The sequence below is a fragment of the Podarcis liolepis genome, assembly GCF_965112155.1.
Source record: "Podarcis liolepis genome assembly, chromosome: 3".
In the NCBI taxonomy this organism is placed as follows: domain Eukaryota; kingdom Metazoa; phylum Chordata; class Lepidosauria; order Squamata; family Lacertidae; genus Podarcis; species Podarcis liolepis.
In genome coordinates, this window is record NC_139557.1 from 77,660,500 (window position 1) to 77,679,371 (window position 18,872).

An 18,872-nucleotide genomic window follows, 5' to 3' on the forward strand; every position below is an offset into this window, starting at 1 on the left:
GCAAAGGTTAGGTTACAGAGACAGCAGCTAACAAGCAGATGTGCCAGAGCAAGCAGAGTAGTAAAAAGAAGGCAGGTGGCCAAGTTGCAAAGGCAGAATATAGGAAAGGGTGCTGAGCAGGCGCTTAGTCTGGCACATTGATCTCACTAGGAACCAAGATGCTCAAACATCAAGCTGAGGTTTTATACATTGGTTGCCTGGGTCTCCTGATAAGGTGCTGAGTCAACTGCTAGGGCTTGTAATGCTATCCAGGTGTCACCTTTAAACAACACAGGTCAGCCTGCACTCTTTTCAGCAGACATACTGTCTTGGTGAGACAGGCAACAAGACACTAGAGCCTCACTGCTGGGTCACCTGGCTTGAGAGACTCGGCATCCTTACACTGTGTGAAATAAGAAAACTAACTGTTGTCCCCTGAGGCTTAGCATCAGTGAGTGTTCACACATAAGAGAGAGTGTGTGTAAACTTTGGCAACACATATAACTTCCACAAACAGTTGAAACATATTAAATGAAAAAGAAATTAGTTCTGTTTTTCCTTCCTGACACACAGTCTCTTATTATTTTGTTGTGCATTTGAGCTTCGTGCCAAATATATCCCTTTATCATCATCCAAGTTTCATTATTAGTTCAGTTTTATAGCTGTTTTTCATCCTCATCCTGAAGCTCCAAATTCACTGTGCATCTTTATTTCATCAATCTTTCCACAAAGATTCCCATTTTATTTCCCAATAGCATATTGACAAAGCCTTATTTTATTATTCTGAGATATCTACCCGAGTACTTCTCACCCATTGTATCGTCTACAACTGTAAACTTTTTGTATTTTTCCCCAATCTAAAATGAGGGCAATAGGTCCCAGATTTTGTTTATCTCAGCCATAAAAACAAGAAGCTCTACTCTTTGTCTCCTGTGTTCTTTATTCTAAGCTGGAGAGCATTAGTGATATTTAAATCAACTTTGCTTCTTCATAAACACACAGCAGCTATTTAATTAATCCTGGATAATAAGTGCAGATTTATACAATCTCCCATGGGGCTGATCAAGTAACCACTGTTTGATTTATCAAGAGCTAGTACTTCAAGCACTGTTTACAAATGAAACTCGGAACAAGAGAACTCAATTAAATTTTTGTGTTGTACATGTTACACACATACATATTGTAACCAATGACTCTTTCTTTCTGGGAAACCTGTAAAGAGAATGAGAAGTGGCTGGTGTATACAAACCGTTTTTGTCTGCTATTTCTTTGTTCCAAATAGACCTTCCTAAGCTGCCCTTCGAAATTAGTTGCATCAATGCAACTAATGTTTTTCCTTAAATTAGGTAGAGAATCTATTACTGGCCATCAGTATGTATCTTGCTGAGTTTGTACTAATTAGGGTTGCCATGTGTTCTCTTTTTCCAGGACACATCCTCTATTTCAGGGGTAAAATTTGAGACAAATTGCATTTATTTGCTTTGAATGGCCATCACAGTGTCTTCTTTTTTTGTTCTTCAAAATATGGCAATCCTAGTACTTCCTGTTGTCTCTTCTGTTAAAGATGCCACCTGTAGAGTGTTTGAAATTTTTGCTTTCCATGATAAAGAAAGATTCAGTCAAATAGATCTTCTGACTGATATGTGGCACCAATTAAAGAATAGTAATAGTGGTGATTTTAGAAAGTATAATGGCAAATACTAAAAGTTTACTTGATGCAGTTTTAATGGTCTCCCTAGTAATTGATGCTAGATGTCAAATGAAATGTAAAAAGTGTACTTGCATACTGTGTGGAATGATCTTCAGAAATAGTTGTATAAATGGACATGGGGTTTTTAAAGGCATTCTCAAATTAAAGGCTCACTGTTAGGGAATCTGGTTTCAAATATTTCTAATATGGGACTGCGTCTTACATTAATAACAAAAACATGATGTTACTAATAACAAACATTAATCATTTTGTTGTTGTTGTTTAGTCGTTTAGTCGTGTCCGACTCTTCGTGACCCCATGGACCAGAGCACGCCAGGCACTCCTGTATTTCACTGCCTCTCGCAGTTTGGTCAGACTCATGTTTGTAGCTTCGAGAACACTGTCCACCCATCTCGTCCTCTGTCGTCCCCTTCTCCTTGTGCCCTCAATCTTTCCTAACATCAGGGTCTTTTCCAGGGAGTCTTCTCTTCTCATGAGGTGGCCAAAGTACTGGAGCCTCAGCTTCACGATCTGTCCTTCCAGTGAGCACTCAGGGCTAATTTCCTTAAGAATGGAACCGGCAAGCCACTCCAGTATCCCTGCCAAGAAAACTCAATGGACAAGAATACTTAAGAGAGTTCCAATCCAGCTCTTAAGGCAAAATAATATATTTTTTAAAGTTTGCACAGATATGTCAGACTACTCTCTGTGTTCATCATCCTGTCTTTAGAGTTAAGATTTTTCTTCTAGTTACTAAATAACAAAATTAATTATGTTGCTATTAAATCTGGCTTACTAACTGGGATTTATTCTTGTATAACTCTGCACAGGAATCTCAGCCTCTAGCTGTGATCCTTTTCAAGCTCCTTACTTCATGTTTATCTAATATTAATCACATAGACTTGACTGAAGCAACTCTCATGATGCTGTTAGCCTCTCTGATTAAAAACAACATAGGATCTGGAATTCTTCAACATTTATTGTGGGATAAGCTGTTCATCAGTTTTGTTAAAATACATCTTCTACTGGTGATTCTTACAATTCAAGGGCAAAGGACCCTCCTTTTAGTGTGTGCACTTAATCCTTCCACAGTGTGTGTATACAATCAGTCAGATAGTCAGGACTCTCAAAGCTGGCCATTTGTTTAGTCTCTGTTAAACAAAGACAAGGGTACATGAAACAATAATTCAAAACATCCATTCCCACTTTGGTTAGTGTGTTTAGTCCAATGGCAGCATGTTTATTTTTGCAAGTAATGTTCCTGCCCAGTAGTGTACTGCCAGAAAAGGATGCATAACATAGTTTTGCTAGCTTTCCTATGCTGTGTCTGGGAATATCTGGATAGATAAGATGCATGGCTCACCTCCTCTTTCTACTACTGTTAGTTATAGTGTCTTTTGATGGCATAGGATGACACAGAACCAGTAGTGCTGATTGCCGTCACTACATGCAGCAGGAGTCTGTGGCCCTCCAGAAGTTGCTGCACCATAATAATAATAATAATAATAATAATAATAATAATAATAATAATTTATTATTTGTACCCCACCCATCTGGCTGGGTTTCCCCAGCCACTCTGGGCGGCTTCCATAGAAACCAAAAATACACTAAAATATCACACATTAAAAACTTCCCTGAACAGGGCTACCTTAAGATGTCTTCTGAATGTCAGGTAGTTGTTTATCGCTTTGACATCTGGTGGGAGGGCGTTCCACAGGGCGGGTGCCACTACTGAGAAGGCCTTCTGCCTGGTTCCCTGTAGCTTTGCTTCTCGCAATGAGGGAACCGCCAGAAGGCCCTCGGCGCTGGACCTCAGCGTCCGGGCAGAATGATGGGGGTGGAGACGCTCCTTCAGGTATACTGGGCCGAGGCCGTTTAGGGCTTTAAAGGTCAACACCAGCACTTTGAATTGTGCTCGGAAACGTACTGGGAGCCAATGTAGGTCTTTCAAGACCGGTGTTATGTGGTCTCGGCAGCCGCCCCCAGTCACCAGTCTAGCTGCCACATTCTGGATTAGTTGTAGTTTCCGAGTCACCTTCAAAGGTAGCCCCACATAGCGCGCATTGCAGTAGTCCAAGCGGGAGATAACTAGAGCATGCACCACTCTGGCGAGACAGTCCATGGGCAGGTAGGGTCTCAGCCTGCGTACCAGGTGGAGTTGGTAGACAGCTGCCCTGGATACAGAATTGACCTGTGCCTCCATGGACAGCTGTGAGTCCAAAATGACTCCCAGGCTGCGCACCTGGTCCTTCAGGGGCACAGTTACCCTATTCAGGACCAGGGAGTCCTCCACACCAGCCTGCAACTTCCATCACCCCTTCCCAAGCTGGCTGCTGCTGCTGGGTATTGAAATCTGACAGCTGGAGGACAGCCGGTCTCCCATTCTTGTGCTACAGAGGCTGCATCAAAATCTATGGCATTGCAAAGAGGGAGAAATATAATATGCAATGTGCCATAGCATCAGGTAATTGGGCAGATGCTTAATATGACCCAAGAATATGAAATTGGGTGTGGGAGAACAAAAAACAAGGGAGGGGGACAGGTTCACATATAATACTAAGTCAAACCATGCCTTGGCACAAGTTCGCAAGTGTGAGGCTTCTCAAAGAGGAGATCACAGCTGCTGTGCTCCTCTCACAGTCCTGCAGTTGCTGCACTGCTGTGATCTTAGCCATGCCATCCACAAGCCAACCTCATGGTTTGTCTTGCTTGAGACAAATCACAAGTTGCAAACCCAAGAACAAAGCTTCAGAAGGCACTGATCTGCTTACATGAACACCTCCACAGTGGGATAAAATATATTTATGAAGGCATGAATTAGGTTTGGGATAGGAGAGAGAACTGTGTTGGAGTGCAGTTATGATGCCAAATCAGGTGAAGTTAGGAATAATTCACAGTAGGAGGTCAGATTTGGATTTGAGTTGGCCATGGTTTTCAGGGAAACATAACTGTAGGCTACTTCCATTCTTATTGTATAGGTTATGGGCTAGTGTTCAGTGAGTTCAAGCAATACTTGCTAAGATGGTTGAATCTTTCATCTTTCTTCCTTGCTTCTATCCCCTCTACTTGTTTACTTCTTTTGATTCTATTGGCTTACTTAGTCTGGTATCGCAGTTGGACATGCTTTACTCTTGCAAGAGAGTCAAAAGCTTGTACTGATAGAAATCACAGATATCACAGTTTCCATTCCTGTCATTGGCTGTGCTGCTCTGACATTATAGATGGTCTTACACACCAGGGGCTAAACAGTAGGCTGTACAGGGATGATGGATGATCCATTTGATACTGAAGTGTATTTATGCCATGGTATAAAATCATATCATTGGAAACAGGCAACACTTGTTTTTTTCATATTACTGAATAGGTAAGGAAGCTTTAATGATGCTCACTGCAAACAGAAAGACATTTTGGGGAGCCCAGGTACTACTTCCCAAAATGGTGCTGTGTGTTTTGTCTGGCATGTGCCTTACTCCTTCCAGTAAAAGATCAGAAGAGCATCCTTGGAATTCAACTCCTGAAGTGTGAGATCATTTTCACAGTAAAGTGATACTTGAAGTATTGTGTGTCACAGTATTTCTGCAGTGTAAACACCTTTGCTAGTGTATTTAACACATGGCTGAAAAGTGCACATAGAAGAGTTGTATGTAACACTTGGACAAGTAAAGTTTGAATATATATGTTTTGTGATTGGTATAGCAAATTTCAAGAGAAATTGTATTTCCTTCTGCTCCTAAATGGCCATGACGTCACTGGGTGCTTTCTAAAGATTATTTAAAAAGTGACTCAGCTAGAGCAAAGCCAATAAAGTCTGAGTTACAGGTAAAAGCTCAGTAAAATCTGCTGTTAGTAATTCTAAGATTCGTTTTCTTCAAATATGTATATTAATGGTGTGATATGCATTTCATAGCGGTGCCTTCTTCTTTTGTTATGTTTTTTGGTTCTACTCCAATGATGAATTCAATCAAACACATAGTAAATATTACATTTGGACTGGCTATAAGTCTTTTAATACCTACTTGCATTTATTGTGATTGCTGGCTGGTTTGGCAGTAATATCCTTACTCATTGTATTCTAGCCTTCATTCTTATTTTTTCCAGGCTCTTTCTTTCTCTGTTAGAACTAAATAGTTGTATGTTGGCCATTCCCACCAACCCATAAAAAACTGCAGTGCCTAGAATTCTTTGAAGGAGAAAAAGTGCTTCAGGTGTGCTTTAGAAGTATAGCATGTATATAGCTGCACCTTCTCTACTTGGGTAGAGAACCATGCATTAAATATCTCAGGATTTGCTGCTTGTAAAATAAAACTGTGCAGAATATTCTTTGCTGATTCCAACATCCTTATCTCGTCTTCTCCCTTTTTTTCCGCAGGGGATGAGCGTTCCCATGATTCCCCAGCCCCAGCAGAAGCCCAGGCACAAGCTGGGATGGAAGCTGGTGGAAGAGGGAGCCGATGTTGCTGGACATGCTCTGTGACCCAGCTTAAGAAAATTTTCTGGGGTGTATTGGTGGTGCTTGGCGTCTGCTCCTCCTGGTCAGGTTCAACCCAGCTAGCAAAACTGACCTTTAAGAAATTTGATGCGCCCTTCACTTTGACATGGTTTGCAACAAACTGGAACTTTTTATTCTTTCCTTTGTATTACATTGGACATGTTTGTAAGTCAGCTGAAAAACAGTCTCCACAACAAAAATACAGGTAAGGCAGATCCATGGCTTTACTTGTGCTGCCTTATGTTATTTTCATTGGTATTGTATTAAATTCTCCTTCATATTGTTGCAAGATATGATTAGGAATTGTTTGATAAACAAAAGAAAGGAATGGAGGGGGTATGGGTCAAAGGAGAGAGAAATAAAAAGGGAAATAGCAAAGGTTTGGCGTTGGGGAAACAGTCAATGTAAATGAGATGTCTTTAAGTGTGACAGTATTTTTGCTGCTTCAAAACATCATGCTACAAACACAGATAGCACCAATGTATCCTTCACTTGATATTCCTAGTGGTCTTCAAAAAGTGCAGCCTGCATTCAGACAGAATTTTATTCCATTCCCCCCCCCCCCCCGACAGTTCCTTACAGTGCTGGGGGCACTGTTATACAGTGGTTTCGCTCCTTTCTCCTGGGCCGTGTTCAGAAAGTGGTGGTGGGGGATGAGTGTTCAGACCCTTGGGCCCTCACTTGTGGGGTGCCTCAGGGTTCCGTCCTCTCCCCCATGCTTTTTAACATCTATATGAAGCCGCTGGGAGAGATCATCAGGGGCTTTGGACAGGGTGTCCATCAATATGCAGATGATACCCAGCTCTACCTTTCTTTCAAATCAGAACCAGTGAAGGCGGTGAAGGTCCTGTGTGAGTGCCTGGAGGCGGTTGGAGGATGGATGGGGGCTAATGGATTGAAGTTGAATCCTGACAAGACAGAAGTACTGTTTTTGGGGGACAGGGGGCGGGTTGGTGTGGAGGAATCCCTGGTCCTGAATAGGGTAACTGTGCCCCTGAAGGACCAGGTGCGTAGCCTGGGAGTCATTTTGGACTCACAGCTGTCCATGGAGGCGCAGGTCAATTCTGTATCCAGGGCAGCTGTCTACCAACTCCACCTGGTATGCAGGCTGAGACCCTACCTGCCCGCTGACTGTCTGGCCAGAGTGGTGCATGCTCTAGTTATCTCCCGCTTGGACTACTGCAATGCGCTCTACGTGGGGCTACCTTTGAAGGTGACTCGGAAACTACAGCTAATCCAGAATGCGGCAGCTAGACTGGTGACTGGGGGCGGCCGCCAAGACCACATAACACCGGTCTTGAAAGACCTACATTGGCTCCCAGTACGTTTCCGAGCACAATTCAAAGTGCTGGTGTTGACCTTTAAAGCCCTAAACGGCTTCGGCCCAGTGTACCTGAAGGAGCGTCTCCACCCCCATCGTTCTGCCCGGACACTGAGGTCCAGCGCCGAGGGCCTTCTGGCAGTTCCCTCATTGCGAGAAGCGAAGCTACAGGGAACCAGGCAGAGGGCCTTTTCGGTGGTGGCGCCCACCCTGTGGAATGCCCTCCCATCGGATGTCAAGGTGATGGACAACCACCTGACATTCAGAAGACATCCCCTATTCAGGGAAGCTTTTAATGAATGATATTTTAGTGTTTTTTGGTTTCTGTGGAAGCCGCCCAGAGTGGCTGGGGAAACCCAGCCAGATGGGCAGGGTACAAATAAATTATTATTATTATTATTATTATTATTATTATTATTATTATTATTATTAGATTTGTGTTTTATGTGATATTTCACACAATGTAAAAACTTCATCTGAAAAAGTTGTGGAATCTACTGGGAGTTTAGTGCACATTTTAGTTTTAATTGCTTCCAGGAAAATATCATTTGCAACCCTGTTATTCCCCACCCCCACCCCTTCAAAAAAATTGCTTGTTGACATTTGATGCAGTTTGCCAGGATACCATTCTTTCCAGACATTTTCATGGGGGAACAGAAGTGCACATGTACATAAAGGGGGAGGAGTGGTGCCATGTCCAATGATGTCTGCTGTTATGCCACACCACATCCCCTGGTAGGTATGAGAATTAGTGTGACATGGTAGTATCTCTATCAGAAAGCCACAGTTCCATAATGCAACCAGAAATAAAGTGTAAAGGGAATGTCAGAAACCAGAACAGAAGTGCATTATAACCAGGAAAACTACAACAATAATTTACATATCTGAATGTGGTGTGGTAGTAATTATTTTCTTACACAGCTGAGAGTTTTCCCATTTTATAAAGCATAGAACCTGCTGAGACTTTTTTCATATTTTATCCTTTTCCTATTTGATCTATACATTTTTCTAAGATTTGAGTTTCTACAATATATTTTGTGGTCCAGATTTCTCTCTCTTTATTTGATCACAGAGACGTTACTTGTGGACCTGCCGGCAAGGTCCATCAGATGGATTGATACAAGATACAGGACCTTCTCAGTAGTGGCCCCATAACCATGAAACACTCTCCTGTGGGAAGTGCACCAAGTTTCCCCATTGATTGCTTTAAAATGGACTCTAAAACACTGAAACATTTCCATCAAAATTGATAAATGACTATTATAGATAGATAAAAGAGTATTTACTCTACTCTTTGAGGACAGGTTGTTACAATGTATAAAAGCCATAGCAGAAATTGGTAAATGAATAGGTGGTGTGTAGGGAGAAGGGATGAACGTATTTTGAAATGATAGTTGGAAAAGTTATTTTATTGGGTACAGCAAAGGAGGGGGGAAAATAGAGGGGACATCGGGGGGGGAGTCAGCTTTTTAAATTTGTATTGAATTTGTATTGACTTGGTGACAGTTAAAAAAATTGGAAAATCAATAAAAATAATTGGTAAAAAAAAAGGACTCTAAAGACCTGGCTGGTAACATCCACTTTTAATTAATTTGAGGTTAGCCTCAGCTTTATGTTGTAATTTCAACCACAGCTGCTGTTTTACTGCTTTACTTCTGGTCTTCAGATTGAATTGTTTTGAGACTGCAAATTTATCCTATTTTATTGGTTTTATTATTCTTATTGTGTGACGTCTTCTTGGAGAGGTTGTGTAGCCCTGAACTGCAGTATATAAATAAGATGCTCTGCAAAGATTAGAAAGATTTCAGTAGGTGAGAGATCCCTGTTTCCTGGATCTACCCGAACACATGCATAACAGTGCTAGGAAGCAGCCAGAAGATCTAACCTAATTTAGGACTAACCTAAATTCTGTATATACTTTCTTACTGATTGTTAGTCAGATACATTACATCCATTATGTCCATATTACTAATATGTTGTCTAACAAAAATCAAATGCTACTTGGCTGCTGACTTTTCTCACCAGGACATTCTTTGTTTTTGCATTTTATCCAGAGAGTAGTACATTTTCTTTTATTGCCTCATCTAAAAATATTGCACTGCTTAGAGAAAAGTAAAACAAAAGTACATTGTAGTAGGACTGAGCAAGATGTATACCAAGCTCTTCTTAGAACATTGACTCAGAAGTCTCACATTTCTTCAAGCTTAGTTTGCGGTTGTGAAGAAAACCAAGATTATGTTTACAGTCAGGTTCTTAGAAATCCAAAGGCCAATAAATTGACCACATGATTGTCTATGAAAGGTAGACAACATTTGGAGAAACAGCTGGTAGAGTTTTGAAGATGGTATTCCAGTCTTGATTGTGGAACAATGCTAGAGAACAAAATGCCGGTGTCTAAAATCTGTTGAATAGCTCAGCTGGTTAGAGCGTCCTGCTGATAATGCCAAGGTAGCAGGTTGGATCCCTGACAGCTGCATATTCCTGCATTGCAAGGGGGTAGACTAGATGATCCTCAGTGTCCCTTCTAACTATGATTCTCTTCTATTCTAAAATGTCTCTATTCTGTTTACTTTCTAGCATTTATATCCAACTTTTCATCTATCATGGAACTCATTGCAATATAAATTTGGTTCCCAGGCACTGACTAGACCCAAACATCTTTAGTTGCAGCAAGATTGGCAGCCTCATGTTCCTTCAGAATGTACCCTGGGACTCAACAGACCTGGCACAATGGTCTAGCTTCCCCATTGCATAGCAACCTACCTAGCACATTTCAAGCATTATCCATGTTCGTAAGACAGAACTCACTCCATATAAATCTTATCTACCAAGAGTAGACTGGAAATTTCTCCTTGTCTCACCTTTTACTTCCACCTTCCTAATTACTGAAGCATGCCAATGGCCCGACTCCCCAAGGTGCTTATTTTTTGTGTGTTGGACATGTCATATCCAAAGTGTAAAGCTTTGCCCCTAAAAGTGTGTCCCAGCCCAAATGCTAAAGCTTGGTTGACAAATCTACCTGCCCCATCAAAGTCCTTCCTCTGATTCCACTGGGTTAAATAAAATGGGCATTATTTCCTATAAAATTTTATCATCTATTGAATATCATGGGTAATTTTTACTCCTACGTGCATGAGATTCCTCATTATGTTTGTCTCCAGTAGGCCATTTAGAGAGTAGATTGTTTTGATTCTTGTTTTTATATATGTATCTGAAATATTGCAGGCTAGTCTTCTTGCCTTCAAGCCAGGCAAGCACCTCCAAACTATTTAAAAATATTACTAAGAGTGTTTCTCAGTAAGTTGCATACATGCTATTTATTTAGCCCAGCCCCATCTGGTGCCCTTCAGACATTTTGTTGGACTACAGCCATGCTGACATGGACAGGTGAGCAGTTATAGGCCAAAACATCTGGAAAGGACTAGGTTGGATAGATTGGTTTAGCCTTTAGAGCTGAAAACTTATTTATTTTTGCAGCCATGGGGCACTACACTAATCTGGGAAATCCCTGATTTAAATCTCACTTCAGCCGTAAAGCTTTACAACATTATCTCCACAATGCCTAAGAATGCCAAATTCATAAACAGATTTACAGGCAAAATCAAATCATAACACAACTGTGACAGTGATCCTCAGTTCTTGCCAAAAACCTCCTACAGGAAACAGGCTGAGAATTAACTACACAGAATTACATTATTCACCATTTCTTCCTGCTTTTCAAGAAATCTCAAAGTCATCTACTAGTTCTAGTCAGCTGACTATGATTAGATTATGGGATCTGTTGAGGTCATAGCTGGGAAGGGATAGCTTTGGAGCAGTTTTATTGATTTATATGTCCAAGTACGTGAGTCAGTACATTACTATGCCAGAACCTGGTTTTCAACTGACAGTACTGGATTGATATTTCTGATTCTGCCTGGTTGAAATAGATGATAGCATAACTAAATTAATTAATAAGGCAAAAAATACATTAATTTCTGATACATTTTTAACAGCTTAAGCAAGGGTTGTCCCAAAGTTTTCTGTTACATAATGGTCATTTGGTTTGTTTGTTTTTGGTCATCTGTTTTGTACACCATATGAACTCTGTTTTGAGAACAGCCATGGTGTCTTAGGGCTGTTTAAAATGTTATTGAAGAGTTACTTGATGCTTAGAATAAATGGCCTATGAGGTTTACCAAGATGATTCACTCATATTTTATAGTGTTGTTGGTTTTATAGAGGCCTTGGCTTTATGGATATGTTCAAGGTTATCAATTACTTTATTGACTACTTGAATTTTGACTTGCATGAGTATTGAATTTTTATACAGGTGATAGAGTGACCATATAATTGTCTAAACTTAGAAATGCCAGAGGTTCTCTGTCCTGCTCCTCACCTAACTTAGTTCTCACTGAACTTCTCTGTAATGGTTCTAAGTGTTAGGCATCAACACAAGAGTATCAGTCACTTTGGAACTCATTATTCAATTATTAAGTTGTCAAATGCTTAGACTTTTATCAGCAATTGCACAATTATGGCTTCCAGACATCCTATTGTAAAGTTCTGTTTCCAGTTCTTGCAGGTTTTACCTTCCATTTTGTTGTTTATATTCTAGTATTAGGATGTTAAAGCTTTGCCGTTTTTATTTCTCTAGTTTTGGTCTTCAGTGCTATTCCAGTTCAGCCTTCTCTAACCAGGTCCAGCCCCTGCAATGTAAGAATCTCAACTAAATCATACATGAAAGAGGGCCATCCAGCTTCTGCTTAAAAACCTCCAAGGTTTTACCTCTTGTGGGAGTCTGTTCCATTGTGAAACAGTTCTTATTGTCAGAAAGTTTTTCCTGATTTTTAGTTGGAACCAGTGGGTATGCAGTACCAGCACCTCTTTTGTTGTTGTTGTTGTTAAAACATGTGGTATTTACTGTAACAACTTCATGGTAAGTGCCGACACCTATTTTTCTAGAAAAAAAGCACTGGTTGGAACCTCCTTTCTTGTAACTTGAACCTAGCCTGGTCATTGTGTGTGCACACATGTATACATGAGGGAGAAAGACTGCCTAAAATAAAAACTAAAAATACGGTAATTGGATTTTTATAAGGAACTTTATTGGAAGCTTTAAACCTGCAGCAAGTTCAAAAGTTAAGTCCTGTTCTTGGGGTTTCATGTCTCTCTCCGCCTAAATTGTAACTGGAGCAAAATAAAGCTGTAATCTATAGATAGGTGTCTGACTGGTATGTTTTCATGCAAGCTTATTATCATAGTATAATCAGAGCATTTTGAAGTTTTCATTTAATTCACTTAATTATGATTTAAAGGTACTGTTAGGCTATTTTGGTAACATGTTATTAGTTTAGTATATAAAGTTGATGGCTCTGTTTCTCAGCCTAAACATCTTAAGGAAGACAGACAGTTCCAGTGGCTGCTGCAAGTCATAAAAGCCCATGTGACAGATAGATAGGTCTAAATTCTGCTTGTGATCAGCTAAATAATTTCTATTCCTCCTTCCTCTGAAGATGGAAGGATTTAATTTCAACCACAACTGCACAGCATATTTAAATCGATGTAGTTCTACAGCATCAATGAAAGTAAAATGTGTTTTCCCATTCAAGTTGCAAACGTCTCATGTTAATGTACAAAACATCTCAGATAGTTGTAATACAACAGAAATACAAACTGCTTATGAAATTGTTTACTGTTTTGATAACCAGCAGTCCCCCAAGTGTTGTTGGACTGCCTGACCACTTTGTGGGGGCTGACAGGAGCAGTAATCCAACAATACCAAAGGATCATAGGTTAGCCACCCTCCGCCACTCTAAGGCATACAGCAGGTGATCCTGACAGAAATTGCACAAAAGGACAGCCAAAGCTTCATCCAGTCAGTGTGGTCTGGGTCTGGTGGTCAGTAGAGACAGCAGGCGAACTTAGGAAGAGTCTGAAGAAGAGCCAAAATCTCTTAAAAATGGAATTTGTGAGAGTAGTAGTAGTAATAATAGACTCTACATTTAAAGAGAGCAATTCTTGAACAATATTTGGGTGGCTGAAGAGGCAAAAAGGGCCTATACATATACAGACTATAGAATCCATCCACATGAAAGTTTCACATAGCTTACAAACACAGTTTGAATGTGTTTAAACTTTTCCTCACACCTTTACCCAAGTGTGGGTACAAAGCAGAAGCCAGGGCAGAGTAGACAGGGTACATTCCCCTCACCTTCATAGTTATGTTTAACATAATGAGTGAAAAGGGCCTCAGCAATTATTAGAGAAGCACAACCGGTATATCAGTAATATAAATAAGCAGAGTTGCAGAAAAGATTCAGCTCCCAGCATATACAGTAGTCTGAAGACTCATGTGACCACCATGCCAGTGATGCTGAGCAGGTTTGAGTCTAGTCTTTGCTTGAATGGGAGACCACCTGGGAAGCCCATGCCTTGGTTTCCATGGTGGAAGAAAGGCGAAATAGAAATGTAAGAAAATAAATAAATTTTATTAGCATGATTGTGGGGGGAAGTGGTGGTTTTAAACAATGATAGAGGTTTGTTGTTTTTTTAAATGATGTTTATTAAAATTTTAAAATTACAAAGAAAAAAAAGGAAAAAACAAGAAAAAGAGAAAAAGAAAGACAACAGTAGATAAAAGTTACAATTAAACAATACAAATCAATAGAAACCAAAATCAAAAAGAAAAAACAAAACACACAATACAACACAATCAAAAAACAAAAATATACAACAAATTTAAAAACAAATCCAATATTCCCAAATCCTTAACTTTCATTAACTTATTTCATCAACCTCCTCACACCTCCCTTTTTGTATTCTAGTTGTTAATTATCTCAGCAAATCCTTTCCATCTTTCGCAATATTCTGTCATTAAATTACCTTAATCTATTTTAACCTTATCTTACCATAAAAAACCCTAAAACTTAAAACTTAAATCTTACTTATACCGAATTCTTTTAACCGTAACATATTCTTACATAATTCTTTTTAACATTTCTGCTAAAGCCACATAATTTCATTCCAACATTTTTCTAATACTCATTAATTTTACGATACTTTTCTAAATAAATTTTTTAAAACTTTCTTCCAATCTTCATCCATCGTCTCTTCTCCTGGTCTTGGGTTTTGTCAGTCCTTTCTGTCCCATCCATCTAGTCCATCAACCTTATATCTGAGGCTCTTAGGTCTTTTCCATGTCCCTTCCGCAGGTCTTCTTCATGTTTATACCTGTACTTTACTTTGTCTTCTGCTCCTTTCACTCTGGGAGACTCCAACTTGACAATATTTTTGTCCCTTCTCGACAAGTCAGCCCCTTTTCCATGCTCAGCACTGAAATCCATGTGATATTTAAAGGCATGTTTCAAGGCCCCTCCAAAATTAGGGGCCCCCACAGCTCCGAGCTCCCCCCGGCCTAAAGCCAGACTTGAAAATAATAATAATAATAATAAATTTTATTTATATCCCGCCCTCCCCAGCCGAAGCCGGGCTCAGGGCGGCTAACAACAATAAAACAGTACAAAAGTACAACATAAACAACATTCTAAAATCATTCATTATAAAAATTAATTAATTCAAGCCACTAGCAACCATTGGGCCAGAGCTCTGCGAAGATTGCCGAGGGAGGGAGTCAGGCTGTGCCCTGGCCAAAGGCCTGGTGGAACAGCTCTGTCTTGCAGGCCCTGCGGAAGGATGTCAAGTCCCGCAGGGCCCTGGTCTCTTGTGACAGAGTGTTCCACCAGATCGGAGCCACAGCCGAAAAAGCCCTGGCTCTAGTTGAGGCCAGCCTAACTTCTCTGTGGCCTGGGACCTTCAAGATGTTTTTATTTGAAGACCGTAGGTTTCTCTGTGGGGCATACCAGGAGTCAAAACATCTCTGCATAGGGGGGTCCATCCAGCCCCCCATCTCCAAGCCAAGCAGAACTCCATCTCTCCAAGTCTGACTCTTTCCAGGTTCATTCATCAAGTCGACTCATGTTCCTGCTGGGCCACAGCTCCCTCCATCTCTGCCACCCGAGGTCCAGCAACAGCCTCCTCCCTCATCTCATCTGTCAAAGCGCATTCCTGGATTAATTCCTGAGTGGGTTCTATATAGGTACCCACTGCCTGTCCAAAATTTCCTATCGCAGCTGTCATCAAATCCATTTTCTCATGTAACTGTTCCAATAAAGCACTTGTCTTGCAAAAGGCAAGCACCAAAGCCTCTGAGCACATTCTTGTTCAAGGTCGAAGTGTGGTCCCACGATCTTTAATCTTTTACAGCTGCAAAACTCCCCAGTTCGACTTTAAAAACAGTTTCACAAGCTCCCTCTAGGGGAAGCAATTTCTATTTGTATCCGTCTTTTTTTCTCCTCTTTTTTTTTTAAGGCAGATTTAGCAACAAAGTTTTCCTTTTTCAGATATTTTGTCAATATTTTGTTCCTTTTAAAAGCGAATGGGAACAATGGAATCAATATGTTTCTATTCTTTTAACTATCTGTCAGAAACGTTTGTCCATACTCAATGAACTTCTCCAAAACCCCGCTCCCAGGTTCAAGACGGTGGAAAATTGCCTTTCTTTACTCTCTCTTCTGCAGGTTTAAACAGTCTAAAAAAGGTTCCCCCCTCTTCTCCTGCTTCCAAGGGGGGTTCAGTAATTTTAAATGATGAAAATTTAGTCCTTTACAAACGACTTTCTGAACTCTAGCTTGCCGTGTCTTTGCTTCAATCTATCTACAAAAAGCAGAAGGCGGACTTCCTGTTTAGACCTTCCCGCTTTCGGTGCCTAATTAAAAAAAATTCACAGTCCAATTTTCCATTCTACTCACGGGCAGTTGTTTGAAATCCAATTGTCCACAGGAAAAAGTCAGCGCTCTCCGACAACAGCAATGCGGCTTCACTCCGGGAAAGAAGCAGTCGATTCAAAGCACCGCGCCACTCACCCCACATCGCTCCGGATCCCCAAAACAGGGTTTCCCCGCGAGTGGAGGAGGCGCAAAGGTGCCAGCCGAATCCCACGTCCACAGGCTTCTCCCGCCTGTGGTTTTTGATGGGTCTCCGCCTCGCCGTGGTGGTTCAGACCCTGTTTTCCACGGAGCGGGTTCCTCCCGATCGGAGGAAATCCGCCATTGCCAGAGGCGCCAACCCGGAAGTCAGATGCAATGATAGAGGTTTTACTAGATACTAGAGGTCACTGAGTGGTTGAAATGGCAGTTTAAAACAAATTTTGAATATAGTGTAAAGAGAGCAGGAAAAATATTTTTGTGTTACCTTCTGTGTTGTACTCATCTCTGCTATATCTCCTTGGTAAAACTGTTTTTAAAAGAAGAAGAAGAAGAAGAAGAGTTTGGATTTGATATCCCGCCTTTCACTCCCCTTCAGGAGTCTCAAAGCGGCTAACAATCTCCTTTCCCTTCCTCCCCCACAACAAACACTCTGTGAGGTGAGTGGGGCTGAGAGACTTCACAGAAGTGTGACTGGCCCAAGGTCACCCAGCAGCTGCATGTGGAGGAGCGGAGACGCGAACCCGGTTACCCAGATTACGTGACTACCGCTCTTAACCACTACACCACACTGGCTCTCAGTGAAAGAAAAATCCTCAGTGTTGATCCATCCCTGCTTTATTCAAACACCTGCTGTTTAAAACCACCATTTTCCTCTCAGTGCTTCTCTGCTCCTCAACTTTCTTTACTCAACTTTCTGCCATTGTTTTAAATCACTGCTTTCCACCCTCTCATCCTTTCCTTGGGGCTGATGGAAACAAAATGTCTAAGTTGTGCTCAGGCGATAAAGCAAAAATAGTGGGTGAGGTAATTAGACAGCACCCAGCAAAACATCTTACACACACACACACACACACACACACACACACACACACAAATCCATCCACACAATGTGCTTCAGTGTTTCCATATTTGGATAACATACCATTTTGTGTTTGTTTCCCCCCTCCTTTATCACATTACCCATGAATCAGAAAAATCCAAATTGAATTGGGGACAGGGCAAGAGTGCAGGCTGTCACTTGAATGAGGTCAATGTTGTGTGGACAGTACTAAAATATGCAGACATGGGATGCATCAAATCCACTTTAAACTGTTGTGTGTGGTGCCTCTCAGTTCCATGTTTTCCAAACCTTCAAATCAGCATGGAGCTATACCCATAGCAAGGCTCTCTTCCCTGCAGCACTGTTACCATTCCCTCATTGATTACTTGAGCCAGTGTGGTGTAGTGGTTAAGAGCGGTAGTCACGTAATCTGGGAAACCGGGTTCGTGTCTCCGCTCCTCCACATGCAGCTGCTGGGTGACCTTGGGCCAGTCACACTTCCTTGAAGTCTCTCAGCCCCACTCACCTCACAGAGTGTTTGTTGTGGGGGAGGAAGGGAAAGGAGAATGTTAGCCGCTTTGAGACTCCTGAAGGGGAGTGAAAGGCGGGATATCAAATCCAAACTCTTCTTCTTCTTCTTCTACTTAGGTGCAGGACAGGATGTCGGCATGCTAAAGGGAAGAGCTAGATTTTTTTAATCTTCTGGGAAGATCTTTAATGAACTCCCCTAAAGGAATGGAACTCTTTAGAAAGATATACGGTAGTTGGTTAGGCATTTACTTGAATGCTCTGCTGTTTTAATGTCTGGAATTGTTACTGCATCTTAGTACTCTGGTGTTGGCACCTTGCCTACACTGCAGCAAATTCCTCATACTTCTCAGCAAGGAAGATTTTGCTTTTCTCTTTTTCACTTGGATCACTTTAGCAACTTTTATGTTGATCCCTTGAGGAACACAATGGCACTGCTGAAGACGGCATTTATTTTGCTCTTGGGATAAGAACCAGGCATACCACCTTGAGCAACTTGGAGGAAAGGTGGGGGGGAAACTAATATTTAAGAAATTCTGACTCCCACAAAGTGCTACTGGCAGACTGCACTCTATCACTCCCCCCCCCCCACCACACAAATGCTTTGCATTTGGATAAATACAGTGAAAAGCCCTCATTACTGAGTATTGAGTGATGGTGCATTTGACTCCTTTATGCAATTCTGTAAGCATTTGCATTTACATTATAGTGTTTGATCCACCTTCCTGTTCATCCCCCCCCCCCCGCTAAATGAGAGTATTACTGCACCAAATATGCTTTGTTAGCAGAAATAAGTGTGCCTCATCCCTTTGATGACCTTGCTATACTGTCAAGAACATCATAAACAGAATCTGACATGTGCTCTGTAATATTGGAACCTTGAGACCTTTTGTTCGCGCAATAATTTAAGCAGTGTTTTTCTTTCTGTTCTGCTGTGTTATAAAATTAATTTTCCTGCCATTCTTTTGAACCTACTTTGCAATGAAGTGATATTGTGTAATTTGCATTTCAAGAAGGCTCGTTGGTTCCTTAGCACACAGATCAAATTTGACTACATTCACACAAAGATGTCTAATACA

The 18,872-nt window shown here is 41.1% G+C and overlaps 1 protein-coding gene and 1 long non-coding RNA gene across 5 annotated transcripts in view; both read left to right on the forward strand.

Annotated features, from left to right (window-relative positions):
• Window positions 1-18,872, forward strand: part of SLC35F3 (solute carrier family 35 member F3) — a 96,532-nt gene that overhangs the window by 65,019 nt on the left and 12,641 nt on the right. For all 4 annotated transcript variants that reach the window (XM_083496904.1, XM_083496903.1, XM_083496905.1 and 1 more), the window contains one exon: window positions 6,039-6,363. In XM_083496904.1, the coding sequence (XP_083353030.1) occupies window positions 6,039-6,363 (325 nt within the window). The remainder of the gene's footprint in view (window positions 1-6,038; window positions 6,364-18,872) is intronic.
• Window positions 13,426-16,767, forward strand: LOC310704066. The gene is made up of 2 exons (XR_014524546.1): window positions 13,426-13,997; window positions 16,611-16,767. It is a non-coding gene; the product is annotated as an uncharacterized lncRNA (long non-coding RNA).